Source organism: Pseudogymnoascus destructans (assembly GCF_001641265.1).
Source record: "Pseudogymnoascus destructans isolate 20631-21 unplaced genomic scaffold scaffold_24, whole genome shotgun sequence".
Taxonomy (NCBI): Eukaryota; Fungi; Ascomycota; class Leotiomycetes; order Thelebolales; family Thelebolaceae; genus Pseudogymnoascus; species Pseudogymnoascus destructans.
Genome location: NW_020167543.1, coordinates 524397 through 550752, shown reverse-complemented (window position 1 = coordinate 550752; position 26356 = coordinate 524397). Strand labels below are relative to the sequence as shown.

Here is a 26356-nt window from a genome sequence, read left to right as displayed (position 1 = left end):
CGATGTACAGTCTTAGATGTTATTGAGCTACAAGAGCCAATCCATTCTGGTGAATATCTTGCAGGGCAGTTAATAGCTGTTACAGACGACTATGGTATTACTCCTGCAGTTTTTACTATCACTCGTGATAACGCTTCTGCAAACACTACCATGCTCTCAGAATATGAGAACTTAGCATGCAAGAACGAAACTACATTACAGCAACCATGGGCATATACAACAAAAGAAGGCGATGTCAGATGTATTGGGCACATTATAAACCTTGCTGTTCAAGCTGCTTTAACATCGTTAAAGGCAGTACCAGCAGATGAGCCAAACGCATACCGCCTTGAGTATGGAGCTGCCTGAGTTCCGGCATCATATATATGTGTTTCGCAACTGACGACAATGGAAGGATGCCTTAAAAAAGCAATGTGAAGCTGCAAATATTGAGTTTAAGCAGCTTAGCCTCGATATGCCAGTACGATGGAGCTCAACATATTATATGCTTCATTTAGCGTTAAGATTACAAGGTCCAATAACAGCTCTCTGTGCATCTCAACAGCTTGATTTAAGTATGAAAGATATAGCTTTAACAGCAAAAAATTGGCAGACGATGAAGGCATTATTAGATTTTTTCTATATCTTTATACGCCCAACAGAGAAGCTACAAGGCTCTTCTTATCCTACTTTAAATTATGCTGTTATACAGTATATGAGAATGACGCAAAAGCTTGAAAGTCTTTAAAGCTGGATATACAGAGAATAGCACAATATACGATGCTTGTTTAGCAGCATTAAAAAAGCTTATGAGTATTATACACTTGCAACAAATCAACAGCGGAGTCATTCAACTATAGCTACAATATGCGACCCACGTTATAACTTTAACGTATTTGATATTATTTGGCCAAAAAGCATTCAAGACACGTGAAAAAGGTGGGCAAAAGCACAATGGCAAGACTGTTATTATAAATATTCAGGCAAGGCATTAGACATCCAAGCAGCAAAGGTTATGGAAAGTATCCAAGATGAGGAATTAGAAGATGAGAATTCTAAGAAGACAGAGTCTGATTCTGAGGATGAGCTATATGTCTCACAACGGCAGCCAGATTTAGATCCAGAATGGAAGCGCTGGATGAACGAGCCAACTCTTGGGCCTAAAATTGATATACTCAAGTTTTGGGCAAGTAAGCAATACCAATATCCAATACTTGCCGCAATTGCCAAAGATCATTTAGCAATTCCTGCTATATCAGCGGAATCTGAGCGAGTGTTTAGTGTTGGTGGCGATATTATTACAAAGAAACGGAACAGATTAGCACCATCTACACTACGATATCTTATATGTCTTAAGAATTGGGGCGTGGTATCAGCAGGTGAGGATTCAGAGGAAGATGAGGATGCATAGTTACTGTATTTCCATAGTCTATATAGCTATCAATCATGTTTTCATTTTTATACTCGAGTAGTACTCGTAGTACTCGAGTACTACTCGAGTACTACTCTACTCGAGCCCAAAAAACAGTACTCTACTCGAAGATCTCTGAGTAGTACTCTGAGTAGTACTCGGGCAACACTGCGATTACACGAAATTCACTTGTCCCTTACAAAATTCATATAAACTAGCCGAGTGAGAAAGATCTATAACAGCAGTCATATGTTTCTCTACATTATTATGTTTTAATGTAATTATATTTACCTGTGCTACTTTGACAGACACAGAATTATATCTACAACTAATCAACTATTATCACCTCATTAAACTCGAATTTATCTCCCCTAGAAGGTAATAATAATACAGCCAGCGAGGCCAGAACAGATTAAATGACATACTGCAACAAGTTAGAATCAGAACAGCGTTGGGGGACAAAGTGAACACTGCTTACCGGAATGAAAAGATATGGAACGAGTTTCTCATACTCCAGCCACGCGTCCCCATACTTTGCTCTACACTTCTGAATATCTCTCAACGCTCGGTGTGAAATCATGCCTGCGAAGAAGACCGGGTAAAACCACGGGAATGGGCTGCTGAAGCCAGTGATCAAGCCCCACGATAGAGCAAAGAACAAGTCGCAGGTGTAGTGAATCTTGCGAGCCTTGCCATACCAGCCGTCAACCAGGATCCTGTGGCCATCTTTTGTCCTGATCACCCTTGGGTTCTTGATAGCCTGCCATGGAAGCTGTGGGAATGCCTTACGGATGACCTGTTTTCCGGTCTCCTCGGCACGGAAACGGTTCTTTTGGCTGTTGGTCGTATCCCAAACCCAGTAGACGAAGAGGTATGTGACGAACAGGGCACCAAGGGCATATGGGTTCCAGCGGTAGGTGTCAGGGTGATGGTTTGCAAGGTACAGGATGCAGTGACAGTAAGTCATGGGCACGCCCGCCAAGTTCCAAAAGATAAGCATGAAGCCCCACTTCTCAAAGTACATATCCCAAGTGCTGATGATCAGCTCCTCGCCCTTGGAACATGCATTCGCGTACAGGTAGTGGGCCATGATAAGGAACCACACCTCGCCGGAGACATAGCCGTAGTTCTCGTACTGCCTTGCGGCCGTAGCAGATGACAGGAGGAGTAGGAAGTACCATGGGATCCTGACCTCGAAGAACATCTTGAAATCGAGAATCCCAAACATTCTGGGGTTAAGCTCAGCACCCATGAAAAAGTCGTAGAGGGGGTAGCCCGTCATTCTGTGCTGGGCGCCGCGGAGCAGTGCCGAGACATAGGCAACAATCGAGACGAGAAATCCGGTCAAGATTCCCACCGACATGAGCGGTCCGAACTCGTCAAGGATAGTGTAAAGTGGGAAGATGCCAGAGAAGTGGAGGCCAGCCATAACAATGGCCGTGGTGTAGAGCGAAGCCACTGCCGAGCAGTAATATTTCAACTGCTTTCCGCCAGCGTGAGGTAGAGGCTTGCCGTAACCGTAAACACCTGGAAGCAAGCAGTAGCAAGCCCCCTCTGCGACGAAGAATACCCAGTACATGGTCCAGGCCTTCAGCGACGGAAACGCGCCTTCGTACACCAGATTGCCCATGTGCTTGGCGAAATCGACAAAGCTCTCGTCAGGCTCAGGTGTGGGAAACTTTCCATCGTAATATGTTGCCCCAATCCACATGTAGTACATCAGGGTCGGGAATCCAATCATCATGGTAGTGACGCCAACTGAACCCCCGAATTCCATATGGCCGCTGTAGTCTATCTTAGGGTCCAACCCTGGTTGCCACCCTTCAACTGCCATAATCTTTTCCGACGCGTCGGAGCCATTCGTCGCAGAGCCATCCGTAGCCTTAGCACGACGGTTCGTGACCTGCCCATTGCCATTGGCGTTGCCATTGCCATTGGGCACGGCGGGCGACACCTCTCCAGAATACGATCGCGCCATGCTGCTCCCACGCGTTGTTCGTCGTGGCTCGAGGCTATCGCGTTTTATGCTTTCGGTGGCAGGCGCAGGGTCTTCGCCTTCGTCCTCGGGGAATTGTGATTTGCGGCGATTGGATCTACGCGCAGCAGGAGTCTCTACGAAGTCCGGGTGGCTCGTCTTTCTGCTAGGTGGTCAGTAAGTGTCAATGGAATTGTGAACCCTCGCAGAGGACTTACTTTGGCGTAGCCCGTAGTGAATAACGTCCAGACGACATCTCTGCAGGAGTGATGAAGCTTCTTAAGTAAAGCCACGAGTCGCCAAAACAGCCTCAAGGAGGGGGGTTCTTGACATGTATAAAAAAGTAGGGGAAGTGGACACGACTTGTGCAGTCCGCTTGTACAGGGACAAGCGCGTAAACAATGGATCCGAGCCAAGAGTCGACAATTTAATTGGCAGGTTTGCTTCGTTTACACCCACAGCCAAGATTGTGACAAGGAATTTGTCCACAGCATACATACAGTATATCGAAGGCTATGGGTTATGTAGCCAGACAGTTTGTTTTCCTATTTGGATATATTTGCAGCAAATCCATAGTGGAGGATGGGGCCGTGGGGGATAAGTTCGCTTTTAAGAATACGAAAACGAAAACGACGGCAGGAACAAGATGCAGTTTTTGCGGTTCGTGTAGAGTAGCACCGATACATATTACATATTCATATTCATATTCACAGTGGCTTGCAACCTGTAACACCTGGGACAATGTGTATTGAAGGATTATAGATCAAATTCTAGCCCATTATGGAGACCAATTCCGTCACCTTGTGGATGCGAACTACTATATTTTGCACCAGAGAACCCCGCGACCGAATCCCTCGAGCTGACGAGAGCTGTGTAGGCCCAACTTTTTGTTCGTTTCGGCTGCAACTTTCTCGTAGTGGGCGTTATGCATAGGTTCTCGGCGGTAACAGTCCCGTCGCTCTGTAGTCTTTCGGATGGTTTGATGCCTCAGTTTGTCAGGGCCTTGTGTTTTCCCATCACCAGTCTTCTTAACCGCTCTCTTGGGGCTCATCTGTGGTACCATGCTGACGGTGATTGGGATATGGCGCATAGATATGGCGGACACCAAATCCGAAAAGCCGCTCAGCCAAACTTCTTCGACCCTCCCTTGGGCACATCTGCCTTCATGTCCTTGTTCTTCTTCCCACCCTTCAAGAGCTCCAAATGTCCAGCCTTTGAGCCCAAAGTTCTTTCAGTCATGGCCGTGAGACCACCCGAGTGTTTCTACGTCTGTTAGTTTATGCAAACCACCGTAGAGATATCACGTCGCATACCTTGATCATTCTTGCATTCTTGACGAGGTCTTTCCGCTTGGGCGCAATAGTGCGTTTACCCTTCTTTGCGTCGACGCCTGGCTTTTTGCCCTTTGCCGAACCCAGCTTCGACTTGATTTCTCCTTGAGCCATCGTTCGTCCACTAGCAATAGTGAATTCTCTCCAAAGTAGTCGTCGTGGTGAGGAGTGCGCAGTTGTGCGGACTCATATCGCTCCCACCTCGAAAAACAGCGCCAAAATTTAGAAATGTTTCTTCCCCACTAAAACGCTAAAATGCAGGCTAGGCCAGTGGCCAAGTGAATTGCACGTGATCCCATTCAATTTCACGCCCCAACGCGGCTTAGCGCATCACGTCGTCGCGAAACCACTTTACAACTGCCTCATCTCACCACCGCGCGACTTTCTTCAACCAATCTTCAACTTCTTCCTCTGCCACTGCTGAAGCTCGACATCATCATGGCAGAGATCAAGATTGACAGCCAGCTGTTCCAGGAGCGACTCGGCCACTTCGTCTCATCATGGAAGGCCGACAAGCGTTCTGGCGACATTGTATTCGGCGGTGCTTCGAGTGTACTCATCCTCATGGGCAAGACTGAGGAGAGCGCACAGTTTCAGAAAAACAACGCCATTCATGTACGCGATCAGAATACGGCTGTTGGACAAGAAATTCGCTGACCTATCTAGTTCTGGCTTTTGGGATATGAGTTCCCAGCAACTCTGTTCCTTTTCACTCTTGATACCCTCTACGTTGTTACCACGGCAAAGAAAGGTGAGCTTCCAATTCCTACATTTACCTTGAGGTCATCCAAACTGACATGTACCAGCCAAACATTTGGAGCCTTTGAAAGGCGGCAAGATCCCCCTGGAGGTCCTCGTGCGAGGCAAGGATGCCGACCAAAACGAGAAGCTTTTCCAGAAGATCACAGATGTGATCAAATCTGCTGGTGTAAGTTCAAACCGACACTGTGGCACATCTACAGCAGCTGACGATCCGACCACAGAAAAAAGTCGGCGTTCTTTCCAAGGACACCTCCAACGGACCCTTTATCGATGAATGGAAAAGGGTCTACGGTGATATTTCGAAGGATGTGGAGGAGGTGGATGTGGCGCCTGCAATTTCCGCAGCTGCCCTTGCAGTCAAAGACGAGAACGAGCTACGCGCCATGAGAAACGCTTCCAAAGCATGCATTGCTTTGATGAACCCATACTTTGTCGAAGAGATGTCGAATATCCTGGACGAAGACAAGAAGGTGAAGCACAGCACCTTGGCGACGAAGATTGATAACAAGATTGACGATACGAAGTTCTGGACCACCGTCCAATTGCCCAACAACCAGAAGATGCCAACGGACTTCGAGCCAGGACAACTTGATTGGACACATGGGCCGATCATCCAGAGCGGCGGGAAATTCGACCTGAAAATGTCAGCGCAGACCGATGACGAGAATCTACACGCCGGCGTCATTCTTGCCACTGTGGGGCTTCGATACAAGACATACTGCTCCATGATTGCACGTACCTACCTTGTGGACCCAAATAAGTCCCAGGAGAGCAACTACAAGTTGCTCCTTGCCGTTCATGCATTGGTTCTCAAGGAAACTCGCGATGGCGCAGTGGTCAAGGAGATTTATAGCAAGGCAATGTCGTTAGTCAGGGCGAAGAAACCGGAGCTGGAGAAGAACTTCCTCAGGAACGTGGGTGCAGGTATTGGTATCGAGACGAAGGACTCGACGTTGCTTCTTAACGGGAAGAGCACCCGGACGCTGAAAGATGGTATGACACTCTGCGTGACCACTGGCTTCAACGACATCGAAAACCCCTCTCCGCAGGACAAGAAGAGCAAGGTTTACTCTTTAGTTCTCTCGGACACCGTCCGCGTGGCAGCGTCGGACGCAGTCGTTTTCACTGGCGATGCTCCGTCAGATCTAGACGCCACTTCATTCTTCTTCAAAGACGACGAGGAAGCAGAGCCGGCACCAAAACCCAAGGAGAAGAAAGACTCCAAGGTTGGCGCTGTGGCAACCACAAACATTGTCAAGAGCAAACTTCGCGCAGAGCGAACAACACAGGCAGATGAGGGCGCCGAGGCTCGAAGACGTGAGCATCAAAAAGAGCTGGCGCAAAAGAAGCAAGAAGAAGGCCTTGCGAGATATGCCGAGGCGACTGACAGCAAGAACGGCGTTGCTGTGAAGAAGTTCAAGCGCTTTGAATCATACAAGCGCGACAACCAGTTCCCGCCAAAGGTTCGCGACCTCGCAATAGTCATGGATCAGAAGAACTCAACCGTCGTTCTCCCCATTATGGGAAGACCTGTGCCCTTCCACATCCAGACGATCAAGAACGCTAGCAAAAGTGACGAGGGAGACTTCTCATACCTCCGAGTGAACTTCCTTTCGCCTGGCCAAGGTGTTGGTAGGAAGGATGATCAACCGTTTGAGGATGCCTCAGCGCATTTTGTTCGCAGTCTCACGTTTCGCTCGCACGATGGAGATCGCCTACAAGATATTGCCAATCAAATTGGCAACATGAAGCGAGACGCAGCAAAGCGTGAACAGGAGAAGAAAGAGATGGAGGATGTAGTGGAGCAGGATAAACTCGTTGAGATCAGGAGTACGTCAAATCGGTGCCAATCCAGCGAGCCATTGCTAACATGGAATAGATCGCCGACCAAATGTCATGGACAACGTGTTCATCCGTCCAGTAATGGACGGAAAGCGCGTGCCAGGAAAGGTTGAGATCCATCAAAACGGTCTCCGTTACCAGTCGCCACTCAACCCTGCCCATCGTGTGGATATCCTTTTTAGCAACGTCAAGCATCTCTTTTTCCAGCCTTGCCAGCATGAACTAATCGTGATCATTCATGTTCATCTCAAGGACCCCATTCTCATTGGGAAGAAGAAGACCAAGGATGTTCAATTCTACCGTGAAGCTACAGATATTCAATTCGATGAGACTGGAAACAGAAAGCGCAAGTACAGGTATGGCGATGAGGAGGAATTTGAGGCTGAGCAAGAGGAACGCCGCCGCCGTGCTGAGCTTGATCGCCAGTTCCAGCTTTTCGCTCAGAAGATCGCCGATGCCGGGAAGAGTGAGAATGTCGACGTTGATATCCCCTTCCGTGAGCTTGGATTCAACGGTGTGCCATACAGGTCCAACGTTTTCTGCCAGCCGTCTACCGACTGTTTGGTGCAGCTCACTGAGCCACCCTTCATGGTCATTACTCTGGATGATATCGAGATTGCGCATCTCGAACGTGTCCAATTCGGCCTAAAGAACTTCGACATGGTGTTTGTGTTCAAGGATTTCCACCGGGCTCCAGCACACATCAACACAATCCCAGTCGAGTCACTCGAAAACGTCAAAGAGTGGCTCGATTCAGTCAACATCCCCTTCAGCGATGGCCCTCTCAACCTGAACTGGCCTACGATCATGAAGACCGTGACGGCAGACCCCCATGCCTTCTTTGCGGACGGCGGATGGTCCTTCCTCGCTACTGAATCGGACCAAGAAGATGCGGATGACGAATCTGAAGAGTCTGCGTTTGAGATGTCTGACTCAGAACTTGCGGCCAGCGAGGAGAGCTCGGAGGACGACAGCGACTTTGATGAAGAGGCTAGTGCAGAGGCGTCTGAAGATGGCAGCGAAGCAAGTGATGAGGAAGAGGGCGATGACTGGGACGAGCTGGAAGCGAAGGCCAAGAGGAAGGATAGAGAAGGCGGGCACAGCGAGGATGATGCGCCAAAGAAGAAGAGGAAGCATTGAGCACGGGCGATGGACCAAAGAGACTCTGTTTACTCTTGACTCCAAATTGGCGGATATCTATCTGGACTACGGGGTGATCGGCGGAGAAAGGCGTTTGACACACATAGCGGCGCATGCAATTTGTAAGATAGAATAATAACGGGCGAAAATCGATCAGCTACTACGTGGTCTTGCGCATCTATAAATTCTCATCGACTGAATAACTATTTTTAACAACTAGGAAGTAACCTCATCTCCCCAACACGTATGGTGTCGAAACCCAAAACCCAGAAACAGACCAACCGCGCCGAACGATGAGGAAAAGGATGAATCATGATCATAATGTACAATTGGCACTAACCCACCGCTCAAGCCCCTTCACGCCCGCCCTCACGGCCTGTCGTCGTCGCAGTGCTGGGCTGGTCGTTGTTCCACGAGAGGTATGTGTGGTCGCCGAGTTTTCTATTTGCAATTAATATCTGGAACTGCGTGGGGGGATAATGCGAATGTACGGTACCTTGGCTTAATGAGATGAGTGACCGTGAAGATGGCACCCAGGAGGATGCACAGTCCGCCAACGACGACAAAGGCAATGCCAAGGTAGGGGTTACGGCCTCCGATAACCGTGCGCGTGGAGATAATGATCGATTTGGTGCCGCCATATATATTAGCTGGGAAGAAATGGTTGATATCCACCTGGTATGTTCCGGTAATCATAACGTCATCGTCATTTCTCTGGGCCAGCTTGCTGAATGTCGGGAGACCCGCCGTGCGCATCCACACCTGGAATGCCTGATCGTTCTCCAGGTCTGGTGGGGGATGTGCCTCAGTATAGTCCGAGCTGTTTCCCCATCTCATCACCCAGTTCGGTGGGACCGCGATTTGGTCTAGCTTGTATTTTGTCTTCCCATATAGCTTCTTGTCACTGTCCCAAGCAATTCCACTATTGTTCTTCATCTGGTACACTTTAGACTCGCCGTTTCCGCCTTGTACATTCTGGAGAAGAGGTGAGGTATATGTATCGTTGAACATGGAGTTGGCAATCAGCCCGCAGGGGTAGTAAGGGCGACCGCGTAGGTCGAGGCGCAGGGGGTCGCAGAGCGACGATTCGATGGTGGCGCTGTCAACGGCGTCCCCACGCAACTGATCCGCCTGGAAGGACTTGACGTAACGGCGATGGTTTTGGTAGAAGTCTGTGAGACGGTAGTAAAAGAGGACCGGAGGATTCATCGGCGCTGGAATATCAAAAACGAGAGAGCACTGCGTGACATTGTCCAGTACCACTCCATTCGGAAAGGTGTAAGAGATTGTTTGCTTAGCCCAAAGCGCTTTCGGGGCCGTGTTCACCATGTCGTGGAAATGCCAGGTCGCCAGCCCCTTGGGCATTTCTTCATTTATCTTCGTTGTGTTTGGCGCCTGGTCGAAGCAGTTTGTGTAGTCAAGGCTGATCTCCTGGACCTATATTGTATCTTGTCAGTTTATCTTGCGACAGGAAACCCTTTGAAAGATTTCGACTGCATACCTGTGCGCTGGCGTACAACAACGCCCCCCCGATGGGTGCGAAGATTATGCCAATGGCAAAGAAGAGAGGTAGTACGGTTTTCGGTGTGAGAATTGGCCTGTGGTCTCGTATCAGCTCGAGGGGTCGTCGAGGCGAATAAGGGTCTTCGACTTACTGCCATGCCTTCAGTCGTTGTTGTCTGAACGCCGTATCTGTTGTCCTGGGTCAGCGCAGTCCTACATCTTCGATTATTTCATCGCCGGGGGGTCCGTAGACGCACTTGCTGGTCTCCTGTTCTTTATCTTCTTGGTCTTCTTGTTATGGGGGTCTTGGGAGGAGATGGAGTCGTCATGATCTAATTCTGGTCCTGTGTCCGCCATGGTATCGATGAGATGTGCGGCCGGCACTGCGCGATCGATATCAATGTAGGGCGAATGCGAATTCGAACTGATAATGGACTATGTTCGAAGATTGTTGCTTTATTCCCTTGCATCCGGAGCGCGACGTTGACGGCATCCGTTAATTCCAGGCTTAGCGTGGTTTCTGGTGGGTACACATAAGTTAAGCAACTACGGAGAGTAGGAGGGGTCCCATCTCACAGCCACACTTCACGTGGTCGCTGAGGACCGCTGGATGAGAATTATCGTAGACAAATCAAAAATCAAATTTAATGTCCAGAACACAGGAATAATTGCACTTCTGAAGGTATTAATATTGTATTATTGACATGCAGTTCAGATACATGACAGTAGTAGCAATTCTAGTCTATACTGTGGCCCGAATGCCTGGATATCAAAGCTTATTCATCACGAAACATCCACTTTCCTCCTCCGCGCACGACGTCTTCATATCTCTTTCGAACCAATTCCCTCTCAAAATCTGCAGCCTCCGCACGGTCAGACTGAACTTCCTGAGTAGTGGGAAAGTCTGCTCTCCAAAACCCTGGTGGACTCTGACGTCTCTCAAACGCATGCCGATGCTTGCCATGCTTATTCGCGAGATCTCGTGCTTTGGCCTGGATGAGTGTTTCCTGCCTTTCATCCGCAGTCATAGCTTGTAGCCTGTGGATATTGCCACCGAGAAAGTCTTCCAGGAGATGCTCGTCTTCAGTGTCCATGTCTGAAGACTGGTTCCTCGCTTGACCCGTCGTAAGTTCGGCCAACTTCCTGAATCCATTGCCACAACATTCTGGGTTTGTGCACCCGGGAAGGCATTTTCGTTGTTCTCGTCCCCTCACGACATCTCGAAAGGCATAGTCATACCCTTGATTATGATCTGGGTTGACCTTGAAATGCTCAAGGCCTAATCGCCAGAGCGGCCTTGCTCGAAAAGGTTCGTCGTCAGGACCTTCGTAAGCATACCGGGATGCTTCTATGCGCTTTGTCGCCCTTATTTTGTCGCGTTCTGCTGTAGAACGATGACTACGCCCAGCCGTGCGTGGCGTTCTCTTATTAGAATTACTGCCGGGAGTTTGGAATGCCGAACTATTCGGCGGAGTTGTGTTGAGTAGAGATGACAACCGCTGACAAGCATCAATCTTTGTCCCCTGAAGCTTGCGATTTTGTGCCGATGCGTTTATCCGTGATTCATTTTCGCCGTCTTCTGCAAAGGGGACTTCACCTGGAGCCTCGGCATGTCTAAGGCGTTTAGCAGGTGTATACTTGGCTGAGGTGCGAGGAAGGATCGGCTTATTAGAACTTTTGGGTTGCAAGGCAGCAATCCTCAGAGCATCCCGTCGTGGGTTTATATGCGGCGTGGTTGGTTCCCCTAGAATGGGCGACCTTATTATACCGTCATTGAATACGGGTGGATGCTTGTAGTGATAATAATCCGTATCGGTGTCATCATCTCCCAAAAAACCAAACCCGGGATCGTCAACCCGCCGCTTCTTCTTTGGCGTAATAGTTTTCTGGCCAATTTCATCGAGGTCCAAGCTCTCTTGTGGTTCCAAGGTACTGAGACCGAAGAGAGCGACCGGGCTGTTGAGCTCGATCTCTGTCTTGATCTTGACCTTTTGTGGCGAGGACTGGGCCTTCCGTTTCCGTACAGCCCTGGCCGATACAACAACTGGAGGATCTGACGAAGGCTCGACTTGGTATTTGGTAAATGGTGTTACTGCGGGGTGATTGTCAAGGCCAGTGGGTAGATCAAGTCCCACGTCATCCGCCTCACCTTGTGTCGAACTTGTGTGGTGTTCCTGTGAGGAGGCGGGAGAGTTATTTGCGGTCGCATCGCGCTCTAGCGACACTTCCTCCATGGGGGCAAGTTGTGGCAGTTGTTGCCGTTCATCTGCAGCAACTGCAGCGGTGTGGAACAGATCGAGTTGTGCGGGTCGTCCAGAACTACTTCGAGGGTCCGTATGAGAGGATGTTGGTTTCTCGCGTTCCGGTACTGCCCTGACAACACTTTGTGGCTCCCCATGAGCGTGAGGCAGCGTCACTGGCTTCGGGGTTTTTGCACTTGGTGTTCCCACCATGGTGTCCCCATCAAGATCATTATCATCCGTGGTTCCTGGCAGGCACAGAGAGCGATTCAGCCTTGGGGGCGCAAGGTCTGGTGTAACCCGCGATTGGTCGGTCGCTCGAGGCTCTTTTTTAATAATCTCTGGTTCGGAGGCCGTAGGACACTCCAATCCGCTGCCCTTGTTTTGAAAAGGAACCCCATTGAGCAAGCCGTGCTCTGCCAACGTTGCTTCCCTTCTCTGGAGCCGTTTTGAGAGGCTATGTGCGTATTGCACCCACTGGGCCCTGTTTCCCCGGACCCGTCTCAACCTGGAGATAAGTTCTTTCCGAACGGACAAGGCGTCGTTGAGTCGGCTTTGGATATCGCTGGTGTCTGGCTTTGCAGCCCCATTAATCTTATCGTATAGCTGGGCCTTTTCGCGCAGGGTTTCGAGACGGACAGCCAACTCCTTCAGTCTTGGGTCTGCGATGGCGTTTGTGGAAGTGGTATCGCTGTCGTTATTATGCAGAGTATCGAGTATTTGGGCCTTCCACGTCAATTCCTGGAGCTGCGTGACGAGTACTTTCGGATCATGAAATGCTAGGTGAATGCGGGCAGCATGGCTGTCCTTTGTGATAATATCGGCCATGTCAGCCTTTTGCTGGAGCTCTCGGAGCTTTTGAATAAATGTCGCGCCATTTGGCTTCTTTATGGACTGTGCAAGGCCTTCGGGAGGGTTACTGTCAGCTGTGATCCCATGATTGGTATTGGGGGCAAGGTGAGGCCAACCTCTCGCATCGTCGTCTCCCACACGGTCGCAAATCTCTCCCAGAGCTCCAAACAACGCCAGGCGCCCCTCGCTCCACCGATCCATGGCCCGCAAGAGTCTATGAGTTGTCCGGGCATGCAGATGTCAACGTGGGGAATGGTTCGGGGTGGATTATCTGGCGTGGAGACCTGCCATTATTCGCGTGATGAGGCTGGGAATAACGTGATGGTCCGTGCTTGCCATGACTTGGTACTAGCACTTGCACTTGCCACCAGTTTGTCAAATCGGAGGTACGTACCAGTATATTTCTACCATTACATTACGGCTTTCACCAGAGTATTACCTTACCACACATTTATTCCTCGAGCATTGCGTATATACTATTTTCTACATATTATGCTCTTGTCTTCCTTAATTCTTCCGCCTAGTGATTTGTTTACATGTCGTTCCTTCCTTCTCTTTATAATGTACGTTGTATCTTTGTACTCAACTACAATAAACTTTATCCCGGATAGTTGTTTTTCCAATACTATTTAAGCTCACCGCCCTGGATACCCACATGAACTCTCTCTTCCGCCAATCATAATCCCCCATTCGCCGCTTCTCCCTGCTAGCGCCTTCCACAAATCGATCCTGGGAGCATTTCAAGAAGTTTGGCGAGGTTTTGCAAAAGAAAACCCAAGTTTCTCGTTGCTCAGCCGTTCTTAGAAAATACAAGAACCTTCAAATTTTTCCTTCGGTCAAAATACAGGCTTCATAACGCCCCAGACGATTTTATTTTCGTCTCTACAACCTCTACAACTTCCAAACCGTATGTCAATTTATTCCTCGCCCTCTTCAAGAGCTGCAAATAAGATCCTGGTTACGACGATCTCCACGTTGCCCCCGCTTTTGGGCTTCTGAACTCTGCAAAACCTCAACAATTACACCACCGGAAACCCAAGCTGACTTGACATTTCGTTTCTAGAAACTCAACCCACAAAATCATTCAAGATGAACTACGGAGAAGCCCCCCAGCAGCAGCGTGGATGCTACAACTGTACGTGAAATCGTCGCCTTTCTATCCTACCCCTCACATACCACTCGATTTTCGCCACCCGCATAAATTTCCAAGAATACGCTTCAATCAGCTGGAGTTACGCGCCGACATGATCTATAAGTCATTTGAACCTCGCAGCGCATTGTGCCCAGGATTAATTTGGCGCCAATGTTCCCGCGAGAATGCTAGATCGATGCCCAACTCTTGATTGTTATGCCAATGTACTGGCAAAAAAACTCTTTATACGCATCCTCATACTACAACGTACCCACCAACCGAACACTACTGACTGATATCCATAGGCGGTGACCAGTCTCACCAGGCTCGTGACTGCCCAACCCGTGGTCCAGCCAAGTGGTATGTTCGAATTCCGTGAACTGCCGAGAATGAGTGACTGACGATGAGATAGCTACAACTGTGGTGGTTTGTAAACCCAACTACCTAACATCTTGACCTCCACTTAACCAAATTCTAGGTGAGGGACACATGAGCCGTGAGTGCCCAGAGGGACCAAAGGACAAGACCTGCTACAAGTGTAAGTTTTAGCTGATAAACACCCAATACATCACACATCAGCTGATACCATTTGCAGGCGGCCAACCCGGCCACATCAGTCGTGACTGCGCCAACCCCGCCGCCGAGGGTATGGGTGCCGGCCGTAGTTTCGGAGGTGGAGCTGGCCAGGAGTGCTACAAGTGCTCCAAGGTCGGACACATTGCCCGCAACTGCCCCGAGGCTGGTGCCGGTGGTTACCAGAACGCTGGCTACGGTGGCGGTGGCGGTGGCTACGGTGGCGGTGGCGCTGGCTACGGTGGCGGTGGCGCTGGCTACGGTGGCGGTGCTGGCGGTTACGGTGGACGCCAGCAGACCTGCTACTCGTGCGGTGGCGTCGGCCACATGTCGCGCGACTGCACCCAGGGCCAGAAGTGCTACAACTGTGGCCAGACCGGCCACTTGAGTAGAGACTGCCCATCCGAGACCTCCGCTGAGCGCACTTGCTACAAGTGCAGACAGCCCGGACACGTCCAGGCCCAGTGCCCAGAGAACCAGAACTAAGCTGACCTCGTATGTCGGCACGGCGGATGTACATCAAGGCCGATCTTACATTTCGAGAAGACTTAACTTCCCCGGGCATTTGGAAAGGGTGGCAGTGAATTGAGGATTGACTTCTTTGTATACTTGTTCTTCAGCGCGTGCAAAAAAATCCGCCGGCGTTCAATCTGCATCTGACTGCAGTCATGGACGGCCACGTTTTCTTTTGTTGTCAAGCCCCAGATGGCTATCTGGTTTGGCAAAGTAAAAGCATATATCTTGTTGCTTTTTCGATACAATGCCTGGTCTTTTTTTTATGAGGAACTCATGACTTTTATGCTCGCTGGCTTAAAGCTACAATGCCAGATGTCGTCAAAGATAATAGAATGCATGCGTTGAGCAGATCTTTGAATGTGATTTTGAAGTGAGAGTACCAGATAGATGGTGTCCTGTTCTGTTGTCGATCGTGTTTAACCCTATGAGTAAAGGATTTATATATCCTACATCTACCCTCTAAAGATTTATCTACCCCACCGCCTTCCATAACTCCTGCAATTCCCGTGACCTCGCTGCCGTGACCTTGCTGCCGTGATGTCGCTAGGGGCAGCTTTCCTCCGCACAAATCCAGGAAGCTCGGACAGCGTCTCACGAACTTCTCCTTTACGGCCCAGTCGTCAAGGGCATGGGCGACGTCGTCCATTTCGTAGAAATCGTTGCCATGGCCAGGCACCGAGAGAAGAGGCAGCGAAGCCATGGCCACAATGAGGGCGGAAGCTGGCGAATCAGCGGTATCTTCGTCACCGTCGTCAAGATTGCCGTTGTGATGTGGTGATGATGGTGGTGGTATGGAAATTATAACATTGGCAGAAAAGCTGAAAGGGGTTAGTGGTGGGCAGAGATAAACTTTACAGGGGTGATACAGAGTAACTAGCTTATAACGTATTTCACAGGCGAAGCGATCACCCGGGCGAAGCCATCACTGAACTTCCCAGCTAAAATTGAGAAATTTACAAGATAATAACTTAACAACAACTTCATAATATATTCTAAAAATGTGTGTGTATCCTTAATTACACGTAGATTCCTTTATTTTAAGCTTTAAAGCAATTAGACTAGTAGATATTAAAATATAAAGACCTAGTCTAAATTTCAGTGCCTAAACTTAATATCTTCAGAACTACTGAATAGATTATTCCTAGATGATTAGGTACAAATTCAACTAAATAGGAAAAACTAGAAATACATTTTTAATATATATTATGAAGTTGTTGTTGAGTTATTATCTTGTAAATTTCTCAATTTTAGGTGGGAAGTTCAGTGATCGCTTCGCCCCGGTGATCGCTTCGCCTGTGAAATACGTTAAATCTTTTACTCTTTATAGATTCTGTGGGTTACCTCGTGGTGAAAATAGCAGGGAAGGGGGGTCGGCCGCGAAAATAACTGACAGGTTTGCCATCTAGGCCAATAATTTTGAGACATCTTATCGCGCTTTTCCAATCTTCCTCCCCTTTGCAGCTTCAAATCTCTTTTAAATCACGGATTAATTCCTCTCGAACTGACATTTCAACAGAGGTGCGAAACCTGGGGAAAAATAACATTGTCGGCGTTGGTCACTTCTGTCATAATTGCTATATCAGTGTTGTAGCCCAACCAAGCAAGTGGCGACCACCCCTTTTTATGAGTGACCAGCCACAAAATCGCCGTGGCGCATCAATATTACACTGCATCAACTTGGCGTCGGAGGCAATTGTCTCACCCTCCTTAGCTAACCCCCAAATGAACATTGTGGGTTACGCAAGGAGGTGGAGGGGTTCGCTCGTTATAAGGGGAGTCCCAGGCACCCAGAAGTTTGATATCCAAAGTCGGGCATTTTGACTTCACTGTGCATGTGCGTTTTTCATATTGGCACCTTTTCTGATTCCGTTGCGGTTATAATCACTCGTTTCATACCGGACGATGCGGTCCAATGTTCTCAGCACGCTCGGCGTGTTCACCACATTTTGTCAACCTGTTTCCTCCTGTGTATATGGCACCTCTCTTCTGCCCCGCGCTGATGGCAGCTTGGAAGGCTCCCAGTTTGGATACACAGACCCAATTGAGCAATTGCAATGGTCGCAATTGATCCCAGATGCGGATGTCTCTGAGTTTCTGGACGTGGGAGCGACGATGGACATGCTGGCCCTTGGGACGGCGACGAAGAGCAATGTCTTGTGGCAATTCGACGACATCTTCACCGAGAATAGAGTTGTCGGGCAATACTTCTCCAAGTGGAACCACTTTGAGTTCGACACCGCAGGTATGCTCACTCTTCCATATTTGCTCTAGGATATCAGTGACTCGGCATTTTCTGACCTGTCAGTTTCATCTATCGCCTTTCTCACTTCCCTCAGCAAAAGGTACAGCACACAGGTTTTCGACACCGCCCTATCTCCCGTATCGCATATCGCGGAACTTGGTCAGATAGCTACCGCCACAGCTGAACATAGTTCGTTCTCATCTCCCATTTCTCATCCGGATAGCAACCCTATCATGAGGTATGTTGTTGCTACTCCCACCCCAAAATCCAGGTTCCTACGCTGACCCGGGTCAGTTTCTCTGGTTCCCTCACAACGCCTTCCTGCAGCGAAGGCGTCGTTGACGGGGTTACCAGTGTCGCGCCCATTACGGCCGGAAATTCAGCCAACAGGCAGATTTCAAGGAAAGTGATGCGGTTCAACACACTCCATATACAGGGCAAGTTTGGGAAACCTAGCCTCCTACTCCAGGTGTCCAAGACCTAGACGGGAGCTCAAATAGGCCGCGCTATTGGTTCTATTGAGATGGTAGCGTCTGTTGGGCCGTTCCGCTTCTTATCCGTGGAAGAAGCGATGTGAGAATAGTGATGAAACTATGCGGGCAAGTGGCACTTCAATGTATGATATATTTGGTCTCATCGGCAGATGTATTAATCCTAGGAGATTACATTACTCCCAGGAGTTTGGGAAGCATGTGATGCTGCTCATTGAGCGATTATTTTTGGTGCGGCATGAGGATCACTGTGGCGCCAGAGCATCAGAGCGTCATCCCCGACTTTCTATGGCCGTTGGTACTTTCTCGGTATGCTACACGCTGATCGTCATGAAAGACTTGCCTCACGCGGATTTAGCTGAGGGTGACAGTGGATTGGCTTTTGGGAAGTACAGACACGTGATTGACCCTGTCCACTCCGTATTTTGGACCATTTTGCCAAATATCCCCAGACTCGTCTTCCCCGTAACCTCTACCCCGAACCCCGCATACTTTCGTACACACATCAAGGTCCGATGTGGTTGGGAGCGGCATCCTCGACGGCACGGCCGTGCTTTTGATAGCCTATGGCACAGCTACTATGCTGGTACTCTGCAGACAAGCATTCCCTCCCACCACTTGGCCAAATGCAGTAGCTTCTCACCGATGATCTTTGATGAATACGTGCAGACCTAGTCAGTGTTGCACCGTGAACGCATGCTCCATCGGCCTTTGCCCATGTGTGAGACGTGCAAGAGAGAGCTCTCACAGCTCCTTCCATCCTGGTCGAGTGAACGTCACCTGGTACTGTATAAGAACGTAATGTTGCCTTGAATTCGCTGATGCCCTCCCCCGTTTAGACTCTCTCCAAATACCGCTCAACGCTGTTGAATTTATTTTCATGTCTGAAAGGCTTTTGATATTCTCGCGAGACGTCGACAGGTTGTCGGCTCCCCCCGTCGTTGCAATGGATATTTCAAACGCAGAGACTACCAGGGCCGACTCCAAGGCCGACTCCAAGGCCGACTCCAAGGCCGACCTAAAGACCGAATCCAAATCCGACAAAGAGTATGAGACGGGTGCCCTGGAGCATTTGGACTCGGACAAGCAGGCCCCTCCCTATGTCCAAAACGCTCCTACCGAGGGTGTCCGACGGACATCACTCCTCTATCGCTGGTGGCCGCCATGACACCAGAGCGGCGGGCGGCGGCAGAGAAGACGTTCGTAAGGAAGATCGATTTGAGACTCATGCCCATGATTGTCCTCATGTACATCATGAACTACCTGGACCGCAACAATATTGCAGCGGCTCGATTGGGAGCTCTTGAAGAGGATTTGAATCTACAGGGCAACGAGTATGCGGTAAGCTTCCCCAACTGGACCTGGCGCCAATGCGCACATCTATGGGCTGCCACTGATGAGTGTCTAGACATGTATCAGTATTCTCTTCGTAGGCTATGCTCTGATGCAAATCCCATCCAATTTATATCTCAACAAAATCGGAGAGCCTGCCATCTTCCTGCCGTAGTATATGGTTGTTTGGGGCATCATATCTACCGCCACCCATAATAAACCTCCGGTAGAAGTTGGCGAAGCCTAAGAAGGCTTGTACTTCTCTGACCGTGGTTGGTGTTGGCCATTCCAACACTGCCGTGACCTTTACTTGGTCCATTTTGGTGCCATGCATTCCGACAATGTAGCCTAAGAATTCTACTTGATCCTTGTGGAATTCGCATTTCTCCGGCTTGAGGAGTAACCGATGCTCCTTTAACTTCTGTAATACCTTCCGAACATGACCAATATGTTCCGTTGGGTCTCCTGAGAAGACTAAGATATCGTCTAGGTAGACGATAACAAACACATCCAAGTATTCATGAAGAGCTGCATTCATGAGCCTCTGCATGGATGCTGGTGCATTTGTTAGACCAAAGGGCATAACCAAGTATTTGAACAAGCCATAGCGGGGCGGAATGCTGTTTTCCACTCATCCCCTTCCTTGATTCGAATCAGGTCATAGGCGCCTCTGAGGTCCAGCTTGGTAAATATCTTGGCTCCCTGGAACTGGTCATGTAGTTCGTTTATCAAAGGTAAAGCATATCTATCTTTGATAGTGACATTATTCATTCCTCGACAGTCCACACAGATTCTTAGCTTCTTGTCCTTCTTTGGCACAAATAGTATTGGACTTCCTGCTGGTGATGTCGATGGTTGAATGAACCTTTTCGCGAGGTTCTTGTCAATGTATTCCTTCAGTACGTCCAGCTCTGCTGCTGACATCTGATTAGGGTGCGTCATGGGGGACCTGGACCACCGGTTCCCCTGGACCAGACCGGACCATGGTCTGGTCTGATCCCAAATTCTCAGACTGCAGTCTGGTCTGGTCTGAAGCCTCCAAACCTACGGTCCCCCACCGGTTTCTTGGCAGACCGGTCACAGGGTTTAACATTCCTATAAATCACGTGTGGTGATATTTGCGCCTTAACATTTCAAGTGGATATTTTACAAGTAATTTAGACAGATAGGTTGGTAGTTAGCAATTACTATAATTGTTACTATATATCTACATTACGCCATGACTCCTGAGTTTCGCGACCTGACCGTGACGTGTTATGGAATTGGCTTGATTCAATTGATGGGACTATTTCTCTTTGAAGAATTTGAGCCCCATTATTATTCCGTGGCCTCTTTGCAATAGAAGATGGCCTTGTCAGTGAAGGTAATTGATAATCACCATCATTTTGACTTGGTGGTAGCCCTACTACCTCATCATCTAACTCTTGGTAGTTTGTATCAAATGTAGATGTAATAGCTTGACTCTGGCGTTGGCGTTGTGTTTGCTGGACCCTCTGTAAGCCATGGAGCTCTCATCGTGATTGGATAATGCAAAACGTTCCTCATTCCGCTGTGTCCGGTTATGAGTATTTGGCATATTAGAGCTTCAATCAGGAATATACTCTATTGCCATCTTGTCTTGAATAGCCTCAACCATAGCATTATACTCTAACCCTATTTCCTCTTCAGTCATATTAGTAGAATCAATAATATCAGTTACTGAATAGTGTTCAAATTGCCGCTCTCGTTCAATCTTCTGTCGGTAATAAACAAGCATAATTGACCGTATTGTTTCAGGGGCCATTCGGTTCCACTTGTAATTACACACTGTCTGGGCGGTGCTAAAGACTCGCTCAACAAGAGCTTCTGAAGCTGGAATACAAAGTATATCCTGGGCCATAGCTGCAAGGCCAGGAAATTGTCCTTCGTTATATTTCCACGATAGTAATGGTAGTTGATTGGAGGCTGCTAATAATAGTTAGTGGTAATTACTATAATTATTACTATAAACTTCCGGAGGGCAAGGTACTGCTCTATCTCTCCTCCCTGATCGGTATTTTGATTCCAAGAGTTATAACTTCGTTTCCAGTTTAATAATAAAGCCATTGGGTCTATATCAAGTTTGCTATTTTGGTCTTGATCGTTCTTGGTTGGGGTAACGTTTAGTATATAGCCCCCGGAATTGACCTTCAAAATGCCCCCACCAATTTTTAGTCGGGTTTAGCCAACAATAATCAGGGTTAAATACTTCCATCTTTAATCGTGGAGATAGAATAGCTCCAAAGGCATAGAAGCTACCAATAACTTTACAGGATTTACTGTAATATTTGTCAAGCTTTTGAACAGCTTTGTCAATAGCTTTAAGAAGCTTTGGAATCCATGGATCTTGTAGTGGTTTTAACCGACAGGTACACTCCTCAAGTGCTTCAAATAGCTCATCATAGCCTGGTAGAACAAACCCTAATCATACTCCACTTGCTCTACCTATATTTAAAGTCCAGAAGCTAAACTGGCGTGTAACATCAATAAGATAGGTAATATGTTTCCACTCTTGAGTACTAATACTAAATATATTAGCTGGGGTAAACTCTGTTGTAAACTTGTCAACAGCTTCTTGGAGTAAAACTGCTCGTAGCATCATATGAAGAGTTGAGTCCCATCGAGTTGACACATCTTGGATAAGGCGTAAGACTTTAACCCCATCTCCACACTGTCTTTGGGTTGCCATAAAATGCTCTCTTCGCTGTGAGCTTGAATTTACAAAAACAGCTAGCTTTTGAAGCTGAGTTTGTATTACTATAAAGATTACTATAAAGATTACTATAAACATACCTTTGCAAGTGTCCATGGAATACCCTTATCTACACTTAGGCTATCGAGCTCTATTGCTGAATTTTCATCCCAGTCAACCTGTAGTTCAGAATTCGTTGGATTTAGTCAAATTGACCCAAGGAGAGCTCTTTGTGCAAGCTGGATAATATGTGCAAAACATGGTATATGGTGAATAACTCTATCGTGATATTTTGTTCTTTGCAGAGTCGAGTAGTATTCGAAAGCGGCTGAAAAGCTTCTTCCCAATTATCACATCTTGTGCTCCGAGGTCCAGGAGTACAAAGGGGCAGTTATATATCCAGCGTCCTTCGACTGTTAAGTGTAACCGAATATACTCCGATACATGGCCTTGGATTTTGTGCTGAAATCCACGTATGGGTACAGAGTAGGGTAGTTTCCGTATGGGGCTCTGAAGTGCTTTCGACAGTCGTATTGCGAAAGGCTTGTTAATGACGAGGTAGCCATTTGCTCCTGTGTCTGCTAGGGACTTCGTTTGCACCCCGAGTCTGTTCATACTCAGGGTTGTGTCGACTAAGAACTGGGTACCTCCCAGGAGTTCTCGTAAGTCTAGTCCTCGCAGGTCAGATTTGCGTAGACCTAGGAAGGAGCCTTCTCCTAGGCCTCATCGTTTTCCTCGAGGGACGCATCCGATTGAAGTTCCACGGCTTCTTCCCATTGTTCTTCTGCCTCGGGGTCGTTACGGTCAATTTCCTTGATAGTAGCCTTAAGGGGGCATTTGTCCTGGAAATGGCTGGGCTTGCCACACTTGAAACAGTTTCCTGAGGGCGCAGGGACTGCGGTTCTCACACGTTCCGGTATGGCTGGCTTGGGGAGGAACACGGTTCGGGTGAACAGAGTGGATGTCACTCTAGTCGGCTTCGACGCCGATGCCTTTGTCATGTCCGAGGTACGTGTGGACGTCCTTGCGAGAGCGGGTAGCGGATTCAATTCGTTGTTCCGGCGCCGTTCCTGATCAAAGGCGGTAAGTTCTCGTACCATGGTTTGGTCTCCATTCCATTGGTTTTTGATGATCGCAACGCGGCTGTGGAATTGGGGAGTCAACTTGTTCCACATGTACCGAAACCATTCCGACTCCAAGACTTGTCCTGTGATAGCTGCACTTTGGAAACGAGCCTTGAACTCTGGGAAGGTTTCGCTAGCATGCCCTTTCTCTCCCATTTGCAGGTCGTCGAAGAGGTTCCTAGCCTGTTCCGTCTCATTGCCTGTGAGGTAGTATGAACCTAGTAGATCCATCATCTCCTCAGCACTGCGGAACCCATGCGTAGCGGACAGGTATTGGGGCTCTAGGTAGGTCTTCACCAGGCTGGTCGTAGTTCCCCATATCAATGCTCTTCTCGAGACGTCGGTAAGATAGTGGTCCTCATTGACTACGAGTCAGTCCCGAATCGAAGTGCTCCATTGTAAGAAGGTATGTTCTACCCCATCCGCTGAGAGGAAGGATTTTCTCAGAGATGGTAGATTTCTTATAGCGAGTCGGTGGGTCCTCGGTGTGCATTCATGACGTGCTTGGGATTGATGGAGAACGAAAGTCCTGAAGAGGCGGCAATTAAACTGTCCCAGGGGTGTTTCGTGTACGAGGCGTTCGTTGCTCCGTAACTTCGACTGTGGGTATGGGGCCGTCCACCGGCGGTGTGGACGGGATTCTGGTCTGGGCTGCCGACAGGATAACTAGTAGATCCTTAACCTCCTGTATCTGTGCTTCGAGGTGGGCCATTCAACTTGGGATGTCTTCGGATGGCACAGCAGTCGTAGCTGCAGCGGTGGTTTGTCTGGTAGTCATTCTGGGCAGTTGACCATCGTTGTCTTGGGGTATGTTTGATGTCAGCTTTTTCCACATATTGCCTCGGGTGTGTATCGGTACCAATACGAAATAGCTTGACTTCCGGTAGCTCGTAGCTATCAACGCTCTTGTCCACAAATTCCTCTGTGCTAGGAGGGGATTCTTAAGGATCTCGTATCCTATTTGGCGCCAACGCGTCAGCAACTTTACCAGCTTGTTCTGAAGAATCAAACCCTGATCCACTGGCTGTCCGTGAGATCTCTGGAATCACGGCTATTTGAAATCGTCAGGTCTCTCCTCCGAAATGTCACTGAGTCGCAGTCGATTGTGTAACAGTAGTTCTCCTGAGTCGTTCCGGTTGGGATATTATTTAAGTACGGCCATCCCCGGCAGGCGTGATCTTTTTTGTATAATGTAAGGACACAGGGCACCCAGCTCACAGTAATAGCATATGAGAGTGCGAGTCGGAGGCTAAACGGATGCTATCCTATAGGTCTACTACGAAGGATACAAAAAAGATGAAGGGGGAACCCTGTGAGTCAATTCCCTCAAGTACCCGAAACCCATCCGACTCGGTTAGCCCGCCCAAATGATCACACGTGACCCGCAGCTACTCAGAGTCTGCTCCTTAGAGTGAGAGACGAGAAGGCATCCTTACAAGCTGCACAGTATACGCTCAAGCATGAAGATAGTCATATACAACTTGGACCACAATGGACAACTCGATTTGTACACCGAAATTCACACCTCCTTCATCTTGTGAAAACTGCTTCACTATCTGCAGAAAGAAGAGCAGCAACAAGCAAAGACGATATCCTCGCATGGTTTTCCCTACTTCACGACTGTCTTACAAAATACAAAATCCATCATGAAGATATTTGGAATTTCGACGAAACGGGATTTCAAATTGGCTGTTCTAAGAGTACACTTGTGATAACTCATATACAACAACACAAGGCATATATACCATCTGCTGATAATCGAGAGTCACTTACAGCTATCGAGTGTATAAGTGGCGGAGGTAGATATATTCCCTTTTACATGATTGTTGACGCTGGAGTTATTTCCTCAAAATGGATTGCTACAAATCTCGACTCTCAGATTACAATTACAGTTTCTGATTCTGGCTATACAAATGATGAGATTGCTTTACAATGGTTGGAGCATTTTGATTTCTATTCAAAGGAAGGAATAAAGGGAACATATCGACTTCTCCTTCTTGACGGACATCTCTCTCATTTTACAAAAGACTTCATTGATTATGCTCTTGCAAATGAAAAAATCATATTTTGCCTTCCACCTCATTCAACTCATTTACTTCAGCCACTTGATGTTCAAGTTTTTCAACCTTTCAAACACTATCATTCGCAAATGGTTGACCGATCTGCAAGAACTGGCAATATGACATTTGACCATGTTGAGTTTTTTCATGTATTTCAAGAGATGCATGATCTAACCTTTACAAGAACTACAATCCTCTCTGCATTTCGAAAATCAGGCATTGTACCATTTAATCCAGATATACCCCTGCAAAATGTTGTTGAATTCAAGCCCTTCGAAATCGACATTTCAAGTTCATCACCAATACGGCCAGAAGATACAGATTCCTTTCTCTCCCAACCTCACAAAGAATCAGATTTTAGCAATATTCCACAAGATCCAAAGAAGCTATTACGCCATGGAGATTATCTTCTCCAAATCTTCGATATAGAAACTACAACTATAGATCAATGGGAATCACTTCAGGCATTTATAAAAGGAGCAAAGGCAGGTATATTTGCAGGAGAGCTTGCACGTCGTGATCTCTGTTCAATTTATTCTATATCTCAAGCAAAGACAAAGCGGAAGAGAGAAGGAGGATTCCAATTGCAAAAGGGTGGAGAAGTTACTGTTGCAAATGCTCGGGGACAATTAAAGATAACAAGGTACAAGAGAAGGAGAAGGATGCACTAGCTCTTATACGTCTAGTTAAAAAGAAGAAGCAAGAAGAGTCAAAGCAAATAATAGACGAGCATCCTTATATTCTTGATATTGCACACCAGGAAGGCACGTTGGGTTGAATGCAGGGTTTATAAAGAATCGAATTGCCAAATCATTAAATACCATAGTTTGATTATTAGAATTGGCAACTACCTCATTACTTATTGAGTGCATAATTCACACCGTATTTATGCTCTATAGCTAGGCTGCGCACTGGGTACTCACGAGTCGAGTAGTAGAATTTTTACTCACCCAGCTGAGTTACTCACTCATGTCCCGAGTATTGTTGAATGAGGATTACTCACTTGCTGAGTACCTAGTATGGGTCTTGGCAACTCAGTTATATCACGTGTTTGATTAGCCATTACTTATGTTAAAAACGGGGTGCGACTTCATTGATCAAGACGCCATAACTCCAACTCCATTCCCATATTGTTGATGTC

General features: G+C 48.0%; 8 protein-coding genes across 8 annotated transcripts; 3 read left to right on the top strand and 5 right to left on the bottom strand.

Moving 5' to 3' along the window:
- Window positions 1-1666: 1666 nt before the first annotated feature.
- On the bottom strand, window positions 1667-4103 carry ERG4 (C-24(28) sterol reductase). Its single transcript, XM_024471945.1, has 3 exons — window positions 3584-4103; window positions 1869-3528; window positions 1667-1814 (listed from the first exon to the last, which is right to left on the bottom strand). The coding sequence occupies exons 1-3, from the start codon at window positions 3619-3621 to the stop codon at window positions 1803-1805; spliced, it is 1710 nt and encodes a 569-aa protein (XP_024320699.1). The 5' UTR covers window positions 3622-4103; the 3' UTR covers window positions 1667-1802.
- Window positions 4104-4487: 384 nt separating this feature from the next.
- VC83_08392 (uncharacterized protein) lies at window positions 4488-4810 on the bottom strand (the record flags this gene model as incomplete). Its single annotated transcript, XM_024471944.1, has 2 exons — window positions 4488-4628; window positions 4679-4810. 2 exons carry the CDS (start codon window positions 4808-4810, stop codon window positions 4488-4490), a joined length of 273 nt encoding a protein of 90 aa, XP_024320739.1.
- Window positions 4811-5076: 266 nt separating this feature from the next.
- SPT16 (global regulator of transcription) lies at window positions 5077-8607 on the top strand. Its single transcript, XM_024471943.1, has 5 exons — window positions 5077-5311; window positions 5363-5447; window positions 5503-5624; window positions 5680-7288; window positions 7338-8607. The coding sequence occupies exons 1-5, from the start codon at window positions 5135-5137 to the stop codon at window positions 8438-8440; spliced, it is 3096 nt and encodes a 1031-aa protein (XP_024320698.1). The 5' UTR covers window positions 5077-5134; the 3' UTR covers window positions 8441-8607.
- Window positions 8608-10509, bottom strand: VC83_08390 (uncharacterized protein). The gene is made up of 5 exons (XM_024471942.1): window positions 10201-10509; window positions 10096-10132; window positions 9942-10038; window positions 8937-9877; window positions 8608-8881 (listed from the first exon to the last, which is right to left on the bottom strand). The coding sequence occupies exons 1-5, from the start codon at window positions 10298-10300 to the stop codon at window positions 8788-8790; spliced, it is 1269 nt and encodes a 422-aa protein (XP_024320737.1). The 5' UTR covers window positions 10301-10509; the 3' UTR covers window positions 8608-8787.
- A 77-nt stretch (window positions 10510-10586) lies between these two features.
- VC83_08389 (uncharacterized protein) lies at window positions 10587-13347 on the bottom strand. Its single transcript, XM_024471941.1, has one exon. The coding sequence runs from the start codon at window positions 13234-13236 to the stop codon at window positions 10720-10722; it is 2517 nt and encodes an 838-aa protein (XP_024320666.1). The 5' UTR covers window positions 13237-13347; the 3' UTR covers window positions 10587-10719.
- Window positions 13348-15727: 2380 nt separating this feature from the next.
- On the bottom strand, window positions 15728-16179 carry VC83_08388 (uncharacterized protein; the record flags this gene model as incomplete). Its single annotated transcript, XM_024471940.1, has 3 exons — window positions 15728-15785; window positions 15856-16074; window positions 16166-16179. The coding sequence occupies 3 exons, from the start codon at window positions 16177-16179 to the stop codon at window positions 15728-15730; spliced, it is 291 nt and encodes a 96-aa protein (XP_024320665.1).
- Window positions 16180-16590: 411 nt separating this feature from the next.
- VC83_08387 (uncharacterized protein) lies at window positions 16591-18158 on the top strand. The gene is made up of 4 exons (XM_024471939.1): window positions 16591-16649; window positions 16773-17498; window positions 17562-17736; window positions 17793-18158. The coding sequence occupies exons 2-4, from the start codon at window positions 17159-17161 to the stop codon at window positions 17980-17982; spliced, it is 705 nt and encodes a 234-aa protein (XP_024320686.1). The 5' UTR covers window positions 16591-16649; window positions 16773-17158; the 3' UTR covers window positions 17983-18158.
- A 589-nt stretch (window positions 18159-18747) lies between these two features.
- Window positions 18748-19397, top strand: VC83_08386 (uncharacterized protein; the record flags this gene model as incomplete). Its single annotated transcript, XM_024471938.1, has 4 exons — window positions 18748-18772; window positions 18829-19115; window positions 19166-19323; window positions 19391-19397. The coding sequence occupies exons 2-4, from the start codon at window positions 18870-18872 to the stop codon at window positions 19395-19397; spliced, it is 411 nt and encodes a 136-aa protein (XP_024320685.1). The 5' UTR covers window positions 18748-18772; window positions 18829-18869.
- Between the last annotated feature and the right edge of the window lie 6959 nt (window positions 19398-26356).